The 14,009-nt window shown below is 31.4% G+C and overlaps 1 protein-coding gene across 4 annotated transcripts in view; it reads left to right on the forward strand.

Annotated features, from left to right (window-relative positions):
• The window catches only part of LOC143071564 (peptidyl-glycine alpha-amidating monooxygenase A-like), a 43,035-nt gene that overhangs the window by 6,543 nt on the left and 22,483 nt on the right, over positions 1-14,009 (forward strand). For all 4 annotated transcript variants that reach the window (XM_076245943.1, XM_076245942.1, XM_076245945.1 and 1 more), the window contains exons 2-4: positions 2,605-2,865; positions 3,977-4,031; positions 10,377-10,464. In XM_076245943.1, coding sequence (XP_076102058.1) covers positions 2,740-2,865; positions 3,977-4,031; positions 10,377-10,464 — 269 coding nt within the window. In that variant the 5' untranslated portion in view covers positions 2,605-2,739. The remainder of the gene's footprint in view (positions 1-2,604; positions 2,866-3,976; positions 4,032-10,376; positions 10,465-14,009) is intronic.

Genomic DNA, 14,009 nt, shown 5'->3' on the forward strand with positions numbered 1-14,009 from the left:
CAAAAAAAAGAGGGGGTTCCAACCCCCGGAACCAGCCCCCCCTGGATCCGCCAATGCGGTCTTTCTAATTCTAATGCCTAATTAATGTTTTTTACCCCAATTTACATGGTCCACTGAATCAGTGATCATATAAAATGATAGTGCCAGTAGAGGACATCATGTCACTTTTGTCAATGGATAAGAAATCTTAGTTAAAAAATATGTAACTGACTAATTCTGTGTTTTAAAAGTGTACCATATATAATATATGAATGCATGAGATGCCATGGGGATTATATTCTACACATGCTCTCCTTTTAGGACTGGTTGTTTCTATACACAGACACATTTTTCCTAAATTTTTCATAAGAAGCAATCCCTATATATTTGAGTGTTAAATAAAATTGAAAATGGAAAACATTTTCAATTCGTATGATATCCATGGTAATAAACTGTTATAGTAATATAACAGCTTGTTGCATGTGGAAGGATATTCTTGAATACAAGAAGTACAATGCATTATATGTCAGTTTATTCTGAGTGGTCCTTAAAAAGTTTGAAGGGTATGATGGCACATATGTATCTACAGAATCCATTTAAAGGTGTAACATACATGTATGTGATGTAAATGTACCTAAATGGTTGCACTTAGAGTTGGGATCTATATATTCCAATACAGGGGTGGTAATTACATGCAGGGATATAGATTTACCATGTATACTGTTCCAAGCTACATGTATGTAGAGGTAAATTCAGTAAAAAATCTCCCATCGACTTTAAATAATGTTAATCTATGTTTTGAATTAAAATTCATACCTGATTTACCTTTAGAAATTAGAAGCTTTCATATATCATTCATAAAAGTACAAATGTAGTCCTATCTTTTGCAACAATAAAAACATAGGGTCATACATCAAACACTTTAGATTTGTACTTAATTCCTTTACTAATCCCATTGCTTTTCAACCCTGTAGTAAAAACAGCACATTCAGAATTTTTTTTTTTTTTTTTTTAACTCTTAGTGTTGATTCATCTATCAAAAATTATTTATGACAAACATTATCAACAAATCAGAAGACCACAGGACAAAACTCTCCACCAAATGGGCAGTCCCTGATGATGTACATGTATATGTATTTACTGACCCTGTAAATATTTGATGGTCTGGATGGGGTTTACAAAAAATGTATAGAAAAGAGAATTATGGACTTTAACAATAATGGGGTGCATATATGACTTCTATAGTATAAAGAATAACTGTAGAAAAAAGAGTTAGGTACATTGTTGTACTAGTAATATACTGATTACAGAAATGAACGATGTACAGAATTAAGAAATGATATATATACAGTTATAAATATAATAAATCATAATAGTAAAATAATTTTCATGAGAAAAATGATGAATAATTAGTATAAATCTTTACAAACACTGCAATATAAGAATTATTACAATTTTACATATTAACATTCTGGCATAAAAAATATACTGGTTAAATGCTTAAATTACAAAATGCAAAGTAAACATTACATTTAAAGGTAAAGAAAAATCTCCTAAAAAATTAACAAATACAGGAATGAAGAACCTAAAACATAATGATTCTTGTGAATGCCTGTAAATATAAATAAAAAATTGAAAACTTTGAAAAATAACTTTTTACAAACATGTGCATAATACAAAATGCCTACATGTTCAATGTTTTAGTGCTGTTGTAATTAAAGATTTTAGTTTACCACATTGACAATTCAATTCAATTCAATTCAATATTTTATTTACATCTCATCTTATGTATAAAATTACACAATACATTTATAAAAGATACATTTTGTATACATAAGCCAATCTGTACAGATTTATGAGAGAAGATAATCACTTAAAAGAATATGTATATGTACATAATAAATATTAAACATGAATGATAAAATTATATAACAAAAGTATTTAATTATTATTTACAATATAAAACTTCTCGTCGTCGTTTAAGAATAAAATTACAGGTTTTGGCACATAATCTTATAATATCTTGTTTCGAAAATAAAAATACCATTTTCTGACAATCTGTAAAACTATTAAAATGTTCATCAATTTTAAGAGACTCAGTAAAAAGAACATGACTGACAAATGTACAATATAGTATAATGTATATAAAGATGCAAGTTCGGTTTTATACTTTTTAAACTTTGCTTACAGTACAAATCACCGACAAATACATTTGTATAAATTAAGAAGAAATATGTAGGGATTAAGTTTTAAAAAAAAACAAATGAGGGATTAATCATATTTATATGGTACAGCTCCATTATAATATTATTTAATTTATCTATGTCTTTAAACTGTGGTTGTATATCCTGTTTGCCAGTTTACATCAAACTGACATGTAACAGGTTTATTATTTCTTATTGTATGTTACAAAGTTGCACATTTGTATCTTTATCTGATAGATAGCACAGCTTATATGAAAACTTTAATTGCATCAATTAATTACCAAAGAAAACAATAATGTTAAGTTACACATGACTACACATGCACATTTGTTACGTTGTCTGCTTTAAGTTAATTTGTAATACTTTGAACAAAATCTAAGGTTATTTTATCTTAAAGAAATTTAATCTCATTTTATTACAGAAATGGCTCTTGAAGAAGTATTTTGATACAGTTAATCTCTAAAGAACAGAACATACTATCTGGAATTAAGTGAACAGCATATTTTGTAACTTATATTTTCAAGTTATATATATATATACAAGACAAGACTGAGTGATGGCTTCTGTGGACTTATTTCTTTATGTTTTTGTGACGTTACTTTGTTTGTTTGACTTTGGATTTACACAAGCAGTTATTTCACAGTCAATAGATATCACAATGAAAGGAGCCAATGTCACCAAGGTAAGAAAGCATTTTTAGCAGAGTTCAAGGTCAGATTTAGACTTTGCTTAATGCAATTTATTCTTAAGTAAACCATGGGTACATGTACAAATGTAGAAGGGGTTTATTCCCAAAATTCACTCAATAGTTGCGCTTCATGTAAGAAAATTTTGTGATACTTTGTTGTATATTCTTTTGTAAGTCATTGGTACATGTACATTTGTAGGAGGGTCGAGAGGAGGGGTTTTATTCCATAAATTGCCTCAATAATTTGCATCTACATAACCGGTATCTGTTTGAAGAACTTGTTATCCATACATTAAGTTAGTTTCAGCTGATTATACAGTACTGTAATACAGGAGTACACCTTATGTCCCCACTTATTAGGATACTTTTCTAGTCACTGTATGTGTGTCTGCTTGTCCATCAAGCTTTAGGTTAAATTGTTTGGTGAAGTTGAGTCCAATCAACTTGAAACTTAGTGCACATATTTCCTATGATTAAATTACTCTAATTTTAATGCCAAATTAGAGTGTTGACCCCAATTTCACGGTCCACTGAACGTGGAAAATAATAGTGCAAGTGGGGTATCCTTGTTCTATGGACACATTTGTGTTTAAAATATTTTTATAATTATTACATGTGTAACCATGTCTACCCCCACTTTTAAAAGCAGCAATATATTATGATGGGGAATCCATTAGCTATATATATAGTCTATCTGTCAATCTGTGACATACAAAATGTACATCCTTCTGTCAGTCTCCTGTTGTCCAACTGCTCCTGAACTGATTGAAAAATTATAAACTTTTCTCAAAAAGTTGTAGTTTGATTATTATAAAAATTCTGAACAGAAAATTTAAACCACTATTTATATGTAGGAAGTTGTACATGTACATATATACAACACAGTTAATCTTAAACTGAATAGGTAAATTGGAAATACATTTACTATAATCTAGAGGCTCAAAATTTTAGTGACTTGCATGTTTTTTAATGATAATTTTTTTCATAATGTTTTATCATTACATGAAAGTGGTAAATACAAATGTTCATGAGCTTGCTGACTTGAGGTTTTTCTCTTCTTCTTCTTTTTTTTTTCTTTTTTAATTTAATGTTATATTTTTTTCAGCATGACGAATATTTATGCAGTGGACATCGATTACCTCGAGGAGATACATACATAGGTAGGTACTGGTGAACTACACATGTGCAAATTACATATATTTCATCAACACTTGATTTGCATTAAACACAATATTAATGTTATACTTGTTTAATTAACATTACACAGGAGACAAAATAACTCATTCTTATTTATTCGTAATAATGTACAAATGTAATAACACCACTGCCCAAGGTTAGGGTGATGGTTGACATTTTATTATTAAGTAGCAAACTAAGATGAAGTTTTAACCTCTTAAATTAGCTAGATGTATACAGTGATTTGTGTAGTTATTTAACTGCTACGATTTTCCAATACAAAAAAACTACTGTCGTAATATTTTCCAATACAAAAAAAACAACTGTTGTAATATTTCAGTTCATTGCTTGTCTTTCTGTGGATTTATAACTATTAGATATACTGTAATAATCTTTTTGCACGTATTCTATAATTGATTTCCACTTCTAGGTGTAATACCACCAAATCATGGTACGTCACATCGAGTTGTATAGGAAAGTAGGTTGAAAAAAATATTCCCTTGAATTTGACAGTTGTAGGTAATTAATCCTACATTTTATTGCAGTAAAACCATTTCTGTGTCATAAACATATGGCTTGGGTATTTCAAAACACCATTATTTTTTATTTGGGATTTCTATAGAAAATTTTGTAATCTTGAGGTTACATGGTGACTAAACCTTGTACACAGATAAAATAAGGGGAGAAATTTGATGGGTTAACTTCCAATGATGGCTATTTTCTTATATGCAATGAAATGTTATGTGAATTTTTTTTCTATAGAACTGGACAGGATACAACTTTACTCATGCCAAGTATTTCTTTATTTAAAACAAAGATAAATTCTGCACATTTTTTTGAAAAGTGCAGATTTAACAAAGACTAATAGGGGAAAATCAATGGTGGTATTACACCTATATTGGTTTTATGAAAATAAGACATATACAGATTCTGTATTCCTCAAACATCATATAGTTACAATGGTACAAAGAACTTCTTTAAAAAGTATAACATATAACATAAACACAAACATTTGATAAATAACATGATATAATATAAAGGTTAAGAATAATTTTATTACTATAAGTTTTTGTTAAAGAAATTGTAGCGGGTTTGTTAGGAATCTCAATAAGTTTTATCCTTCTAATCAATACTTCATTATCATAAATTGGTTAGAGAGTAGTGATAAATAATCTGTGTTGACGAAGGTGATGTAAATGACAAATTCACAATGGTAATTAAATTCATCAGATATTTGACTCGGTATTGATAGCTATAACCAGATGGTATTGATGGGAGTAAGATAAATGTTGACAGAAATAGAAACTAATGTCCTCTGCATTAAAAAATTAAATTATATTTATTTTATCATTCTGTTTTACATCATTCGATCAAATCTGTTAGATTGGTCAAGAAAATGATAAAATGATCTATTCACCTGGAAAAATTGTTAAAGTCAACAATGTGCTAAAAAATATCTGATTAATACTAAAAATGTCAGGTGTTAATTTCCAAGATACAGGAAATGGTGTTTTCTTTTGGAAATGGTTTTATAGCAATGGTCCTTCCATTTATGGAAGTTGTCATGATTCCCGTCTATTTTATTGATTAAGTATTGGAAATTTGAAAGTTCTGTGTCTGTAGACATGAATAATGGTGGTAGATGCTGGAATAATCTGTCGTAGCTCATTTCACTTAAATTGGGATAGTTCAGATTGCACAGAACATTTTTGTAATGTGCAATATATTTTAGTCACGTTCTTCGAATTCTTCATCTTTAGTCCCAATTTAAAAAATTTATGTTTTTTAATTTTTTGGTAAATTTTTACTTTTATTCCAAGAAAGTAAAGATTTAACCTCAAACTTATGTTAAAAAATAAATTTCAGAATTACCAATAAGTCTGAAAAAGTTGAATGATGTACATGTTTCTCATGTTTCTTGAGTTGTTTTTCAAAATCTGTGGAAATATTTTACTGATAATTTAACTCTTTTCATATATACATTTGTGAGTTAAATATCCCATCTTCTTAATATATTTCATTTGCAAAGGCAGATTTAGAAGAGGGCCCATGTGGCCCAGGCCCCTCTTATCTGGGGAAAAATTGGTTGATTATATAGGAAATCAGTGAAGCATGACCAGAGCAGGCCCCCTCTTAGGCAGTCTGTGGGCCCCCACTTATGAAAATTTCTAGATCCACCACTGATTTGAGGAACTAGTAGAAATGTTATACTACCATATGCATGGCTACTTTAGTCTTTATACATGTTTATGATGTAGTTTCCTGTCAGTAACTGAGACATCTTTGGGTGATGTCTTTCTTCTGTTTATTAGATTAAAAATACATCTTCTAGTAAAACCAGATACTCTAATCATGTTTTATTGTTAATGAAATAATCTGATGCTGCATGTTCAAATGAACCATACATTGAAACAGAACATTTAACAGGTTCCCTTCTTAAGACACTGGAAACTAGATCAGAAAATATATACATGTTCATTTTGATGTGACTATTTTTAAACCTATACATAGACCACCTAAAAACCACATATAGGGTGTTCTTATCAGACATTGTTTACAATAATCAAATTAAAAGATAAGCTGTTCAGAAATATGTGATACCAGCATGACCAGGGGACTAGCAATTTTGGTAACATACATTTTGTAATTTGTAAGAAATGAAGAACTCCCTTTCATTTTTTCTTATCTGCTATTAGATGTATTTTCAATACACTTGTATTTTTTTCCTTGTTAATTACAAATTAATCGCAAATTGTTTTTCAACTTTGATAAAAATCCCCCTTGTTTTTACTTAAACAGAAAACATAATTTTTACATGGTTTGTTTTTTTCCCTGATTATTGAACTTTTAACGCGATACTAGATAGATATGCTAGGGTCATATAGATTGTAATTACATGCAGGAAAATAATCATATTAATAACATGGACTGTAAGATTGATGATGCATAATGTTATGTATATAGAAATTGGAAATCATAGATTGTAGAGATATAAATAACAACTTTGTGTCAATATCTTCACTTCCTTATTCAAAGAACATGGTAATTCTTAGCATGATTTTGTGGTATTCACAGTTATGAAATCTTGTTGCCTAAGGAGATGTTTGCCAATTTGCGTAAACATATTTATTGGAGAGAAAAAACAAAAATATACACATATTTCACAATTGAACTGACAAGATTAATGTCTTGCATTAATTATTCAACAGCACAAACCCCATTCATTGTATATATAATGTTATATAAACAGAGAGTAAAATGGAGGTCACAATTTATAGACTCCAAATCATATTCATGTAAATGAACTTAAATTAATAAAAAAAAAACAAGACTTACAAAATCCTGACTTGGGACAGATGCAAAAATGCAGCGGGTTAAACACGTTTTGTGAGATCTCAACCCATTACCCAACAGGTTTTTTTTATCCTAACTTTCATATTTAAACACTTGTATGCCTATATGCTACAAATAGAATTGAAACTTATGATTTGGACAAACAAGAATTCTAAGAAAAAAAGCTGATTTTCTAATGCATGGAAAGTAAGACTTTGGTTAGCTTGCTTGCTTTGTTTGTATATTGTACTATTGTAATTGGGATACCATTCAAGTAAATTTAAATACAAGTTGCTTTCTTTAAAAAAAGAAATGCAATCGTAAACCCAAATGCTTGTTTGGCATTATATATTAGATAATTGTTTACTAAAGATGTATTGTATTTTTTTTGTACTTTTGTTGTATTGTTGTATAAGAATTAGAAACTGATATTGATTGCTAATACCGGCGTCACACATCAGTGTATATCTCCGACATACGCTGCCAATACGCTAGAAATTTTGGATGCATTCAACCTGTCAATCATATCTGTATCATGTGCACAACGAGCTATAAGCGTATATTGGGCGTACGAGAAGCATACCTTAGCGTTTATCAGGCATTCAAGTAACGTATGTTGGCATATGCCTGGCGTTTGTGGAATGCACGCTTCGAAGTTAAAAAAAAAGTCTCTTGAACGTATATGAGACGCGTCCCGGTTGTTTCTGGAACGATAATCCTTGCTTTTGGCGTGTCTAGGACGTTTTATTATGGGGTGTTTGTGAGAAACACACCGACATACGTTTAAGTTAAAGTCGAACGATCTTGAAACGTATACAACGTGCCCTAAACATGGCTCAAACTTATCTGTAGCGTTTTCAACGCGCTTGTAGCTTATGTATTAAGTGCATGTAGCGTATAGGTATACGCTAGACACACGCTTGATCTGGATGAAACTGTTTAAGCTCCTTAAAAATTTCCTGGAGTTGAAGCGTTCACCCAACGTTTACCTTTGCATTTCGACGTACTTCAAACTTATGCAACCGCGGTGAGTTTAACGATTGCTTAGCGTTCCTCTGGCTGCAACTAACGTATACCGACTTTGTCAAATGTCTTTGTACGTCTGGTGTACGGCGTTCTATACGCCAATGTGTACCTGTCAATCATATCTGTATCGTGTGCACAACCAGCTTAAATGTCTCTGTACGTCTGGTGTACGCCGTTTTGACTGATTGTTTTATTTTACATTGTCATTTCGGGGCCTTTTATAGCCGACTATACGGTATGTGGTTTGCTCATTGTTGAAGGCTGTACGGTGACCCATAGTTTGTAATTTCTGTGTTATTTTGGTCTCATGTGGATAGTTGTCTCATTGACATCAAACCACATCTTCTTTTTTATATTTGATATCTTATCGCCAACCCTGTTAAGTCTGCTAAAATTGCATGCATGATTAATTTTAAAGTTTTCAGTCGTAATTAAAGCGGCAAATTTAATTCGTTATTTTATTTCTTGAAGTATTATTTCTTACATCTGCATGGTCAAACATATTTTTTAAAAAATATATTCAAGTTTAGATTTAGTTTTAGTTGTTTTTTTCCCTTCATATTGAATATCTACTTATCAGTCACATTATAATGACGAAAAGGATCCAGAGGTTATGTGGCCTCCTTGTTTTAATAAAAAGTGAATAATGCTGCAATATTTAAACAAAGAAAATAACAATTTTATTGAAAATAAAAACGGAAATTAACCTTCCTAATTAATTTTAACGTTATTTTCAATCAACAATATTTTTTTTGAAAAATCCTCGTTTTTTTTACATCTATTCGATTATGTATACACGTCCTTGGTCTATCCTAGACGTAAGATTTCAAAAAATTGCAAGAAACAATTCCTTTTAATTTCAGATAATAGCCTGATTTAAACATTATGCACATATTCCCTAGACTCATAATCTTAAATAAAATGAAAGTAATACTTCTTTATAGATTTTCGTTAACAAATCTCGTTTTGAATATAAATCGTATTGCTTGCATGAAATCTTATCTCATACCTAAACACAGCTGGTTTCAACGTTTGACTATAATTAAAATAACCATGCATATATATTGATTTTAGTAAATGTTAGCAGCTTGTAATTGCGTGCAAGGAGGTATTCAAATGCTACTTAAAGCTGCTTGCGTCATAATAAATTATGCATCCTATGTAACATATCTCTATAACAACTTTAAGATGCTAATGCTTATTCATCAGGTCAATTAATAAGCTATTGCGCAGGTATATGAAAGGTGGCCATAGAAAGAACAAATGTATTCCGAATAACATCCGGTGTTCCGAAAGACTACGGACATCGTCCAATATATACTGCGTAAACCCCTGAGGGTTTACGCAATAAATACATTTATTGTATAGCAATATAATATTTCCCACAGAACGTAACCAAAAGTTAGCGTGCAATAAATTCTAATATTGCACTAGTGCAATAAATCTTCAAAATTCATGACGTCATCAACGTTTAAATCTTAGTTTAAACCAAGTTTTACTTTAAAATATTATATTGCTATACAATAAAAGGGTTATTGCATGAATATTGGGGAATATTGTCCCTCGTAGAACATATATTGCACTCGCAAGCTCGTGCAATATAAAATTCTACTCGGGACAATATTCCCCAATATTCATGCAATAACCCTATAGTATAATAAAAAAAAAACAGGTTTAACTCTGCCTGTCTATATTGTTTGCAAATGTCAATCTTTATTACAAAGATTTAGCTAACTGATTTACAAACAAAGCAAGCAATCCAACCAAAGTCTTACTCTACAAGCATTAAAAAATTAGCTCTAATGAAAATACTTAATATGTTCCTAGATTACACATATCCATAGAAAAGTACAAGAACAAAAGTATTAGTGGATATTGCTTAGTAATACTTACTTGTAGCATCAATTCATTATTGTATAAACTATATATAATGTTTTAAAACTAAATATATATATTTTCTTTGATTTTAGTCCAATTTGAAGCAATACAAGACATTGGTCAAGCTCATCATATTTTATTATTTGGATGTGCAGAACCAGCTAAAACTGACCCTACATGGTAATGTGTGGTTTTATATCAGCTAAAACTGATCCTACATGGAAATGTGTGGTTATTGTCGAGCCTGCAACTTTTGTTGCAGAAAGCTCGACATAGGGATAGTGATCCGGCGGCGGCGGCGGCGGCGGCGGCGGCGGCGGCGGTGTTAGCTAACTTTTTAAAAGCTTTATATTTTAGAAGGTGGAAGACCTGGATGCTTCATACTTTGTATATAGATGCCTCATGTTACGAAGTTTCCTTCAGTCACATGTCCAATGTCCTTGACCTCATTTTCATGGTTCAGTGACCACTTGAAAAAAAAGTTCAGATTTTTTGTAATGTTGAATTCTCTCTTATTATAAGTAATAGGATAACTATATTTGATATGTGCGTACCTTGCAAGGTCCTCATGTCTGTCAGACAGTTTTCACTTGACCTCAACCTCATTTCATGGATCAGTGAACAAGGTTAAGTTTTGGTGGTCAAGTCCGTATCTCAGATACTATAAGCAATAGGGCTTGTATATTCGGTGTATGGAAGGACTGTAAGGTGTACATGTCCAACTGGCAGGTGTCATCTGACCTTGACCTCATTTTCATGGTTCAGTGGTTATAGTTAAATTTTTGTGTTTTGGTCTGTTTTTTTCATACTATATGCAATAGGTCTACTGTATTTGTTGTATGGAATGGTTGTAAGGTGTACATGTCTAGCGGGCAGATGTCATGTGACCTTGACCTCATTTTCATGGTTCAGTGGTTATAGTTAAATTTTTGTGTTTTGGTCTGTTTTTTTTCATACTATATGCAATAGGTCTACTATATTTGTTGTATGGAATGATTGTAAGGTGTACATGTCTATCGGGCAGATGTCATGTGACCTTGACCTCATTTTCATGGTTCAGTGGTCAAAGTTAAGTTTTTGAGTTTTGGTCTATTTATCTAATACTATATGCCATAGGTCAACTATATTTGGTGTATGGAAATATTTTATGATCTTTATGTCATTAGCGCAGGTTTCTTTTGACCATGACCTCATTTTCACGGTTCATTGCACAGTGTTAATTTTTTGTGTTTTGGTCTATTTTTCTTAAACTATAAGTAATAGGTCGACTATATATGTTGTATAGAAGCATTGTTAGCTGTACATGTCTGCCAGGCATGGATCATCTGACCTTGACCTCATTTTCATGGTTCATTGGTCTTTGTTTAGTTATCTTGGTTAATGTTAAGTTTATGAGACAGTTGTAATAAAGCTTTATACTTAGGACTATCAACATAATATCAGAGACATATATAGCAAATGATTAGTATAGAAGGCGAGACATTTCAGCGTGTGCACTCTTGTATATATAAGGTTTTATATCAGCTAAAACTGATCCTACATGGTAATGTGTGGTTTTATATTTAAGGTTTTATATCAGCTAAAACTGATCCTACATGGTAATGTGTGGTTTTATATTTAAGGTTTTATATCAGCTAAAACTGATCCAACATGGTAATGTGTGGTTTTTGTCGAGCCTGCAACTTTTGTTGCAGAAAGCTCGACATAGGGATAGTGATCCGGCGGCGGCGGCTACGGCGGCGGCGTTAGCTCACTTCTTAAAAGCTTTATATTTTAGAAGGTGGAAGACCTGGATGCTTCATACTTTGTATATAGATGCTTCATGTTACGAAGTTTCCGTCAGTCACATGTCCAATGTCCTTGACCTCATTTTCATGGTTCAGTGACCACTTGAAAAAAAAGTTCAAATTTTTTGTAATGTTGAATTCTCTCTTATTATAAGTAATAGGATAACTATATTTGATATGTGCGTACCTTGCAAGGTCCTCGTGTCTGTCAGACAGTTTTCACTTGACCTCGACCTCATTTCATGGATCAGTGAACAAGGTTAAGTTTTGGTGGTCAAGTCCATATCTTAAATACTATAAGTAATAGGGCTAGTATATTTGGTGTATGGAAGGACTAGAAGGTGTACATGTCCAACTGGTAGGTGTCTTCTGACCTTGACCTCATTTTCATGGTTCAGTCGTTATAGTTAAATTTTTGTGTTTTGGTCTGTTTTTCTCATACTTTATGCAATAGGTCTACTATATTTGTTGTATGAAATGGTTGTAAGGTGTACATGAATAGCGGTCAGATGTCATCTGACCTTGACCTTATTTTTATGGTTCAGTCGTCAAAGTTAAGTTTTTAAGTTTTGGTCTTTTTATCATATTATATGCAAAAGGTCAACTATATTTGGTGTATGGAAATATATTATGATCTATATGTCAGTCCCGCAGGTTTTATTTGACCATGACCTCAATTGCACGGTTCATTGCACAGTGTTACGTTTTTGTGTTTTGGTCTATTTTTCTTATAAGTAATAGGTCAACTATATTTGTTGTATGGAAGCTTTGTTAGCTGTACATGTCTGCCTGGCATGGTTCATCTGACCTTGACCTCATTTTCATGGTTCATTGGTCTTTGTTTAGCTATCTTGGTTAATGTTAAGTTTATGTGACAATTGTAATCAAGCTGTATACTTAGGAGTATCAACATAATATCAATGATTAGTAAAGAAGGCGAGACATTTCAGTGTGTGCACTCTTGTTTTATATCAGCTAAAACTGATCCTACATGGTAATGTGTGGTTTTATATTTTTATAAATAAAAGGTTTTATATCAGCTAAAACTGATCCTACATGGTTATGTGTGGTTTTATATATAAGGTTTTATATCAGCTAAAACTGATCCTACATGGTAATGTGTGGTTTTGTATATATAAGGTTTTATATTCATGCTTTTAAGCTGAATGAATATTAACCAATTTAACACTCTCAAAAACTATTTTTTGAAACCCTAATAAAAAGTAGTGGACAATTATAACACATGAAAATATTCATGAAAGATACCAGATTTATAATTTGTACAACATTTTTCAGTATTATACAGTTGATTGGTTGATCATTGTAACATTGTTTACATTAATGATTATGTCCTTTGGCAAACATTTCATGAATTTTCAGGACAAGAACCATTTATATAAGAAATCAATTCAGCAGGTTTTATAATTCTGTATGTGGTACCGGTAGGATAAGAAATGTTGTTTTTCAATATTCATCTCTCTGTAAAGCCATTGAATGCCTGTCCCATGGTAAGGCATCAGATAAACACCACATATCCCAACTAGCACTATAAACTTCTTGACAAAACATGTAAAAGAATTCACATAATAATGCTTTCATGAGGAGGGATAGGACCTTCATCGGGACTCACGTGTTTTGTAGGGATCCGGTAAAAAAATTTTTTTTTAAATTTCAGGATGTCAGGATTTAAATTTATATAAATTCGGGACCTCGACCAGGATTTCATGTTTTTAAGCCCGGGATTTTGGGATAAGGACCCCTTCTACAACCCAAACCCCTTTTCATTTAAATCATTTTATAACTTGAACTGAAATATAATCGCCATTATTTTATATTAGTGTTAGTTAAAAGAATTAGGAGGAGACACACAAGATAATCATGTAATGAGAAAACACTATAACATGAAATTATTATATAAAATGAGAAATACACATAGAA

Source organism: Mytilus galloprovincialis, chromosome 4 (genome assembly GCF_965363235.1).
Source record: "Mytilus galloprovincialis chromosome 4, xbMytGall1.hap1.1, whole genome shotgun sequence".
Lineage (NCBI taxonomy): Eukaryota > Metazoa > Mollusca > Bivalvia > Mytilida > Mytilidae > Mytilus > Mytilus galloprovincialis.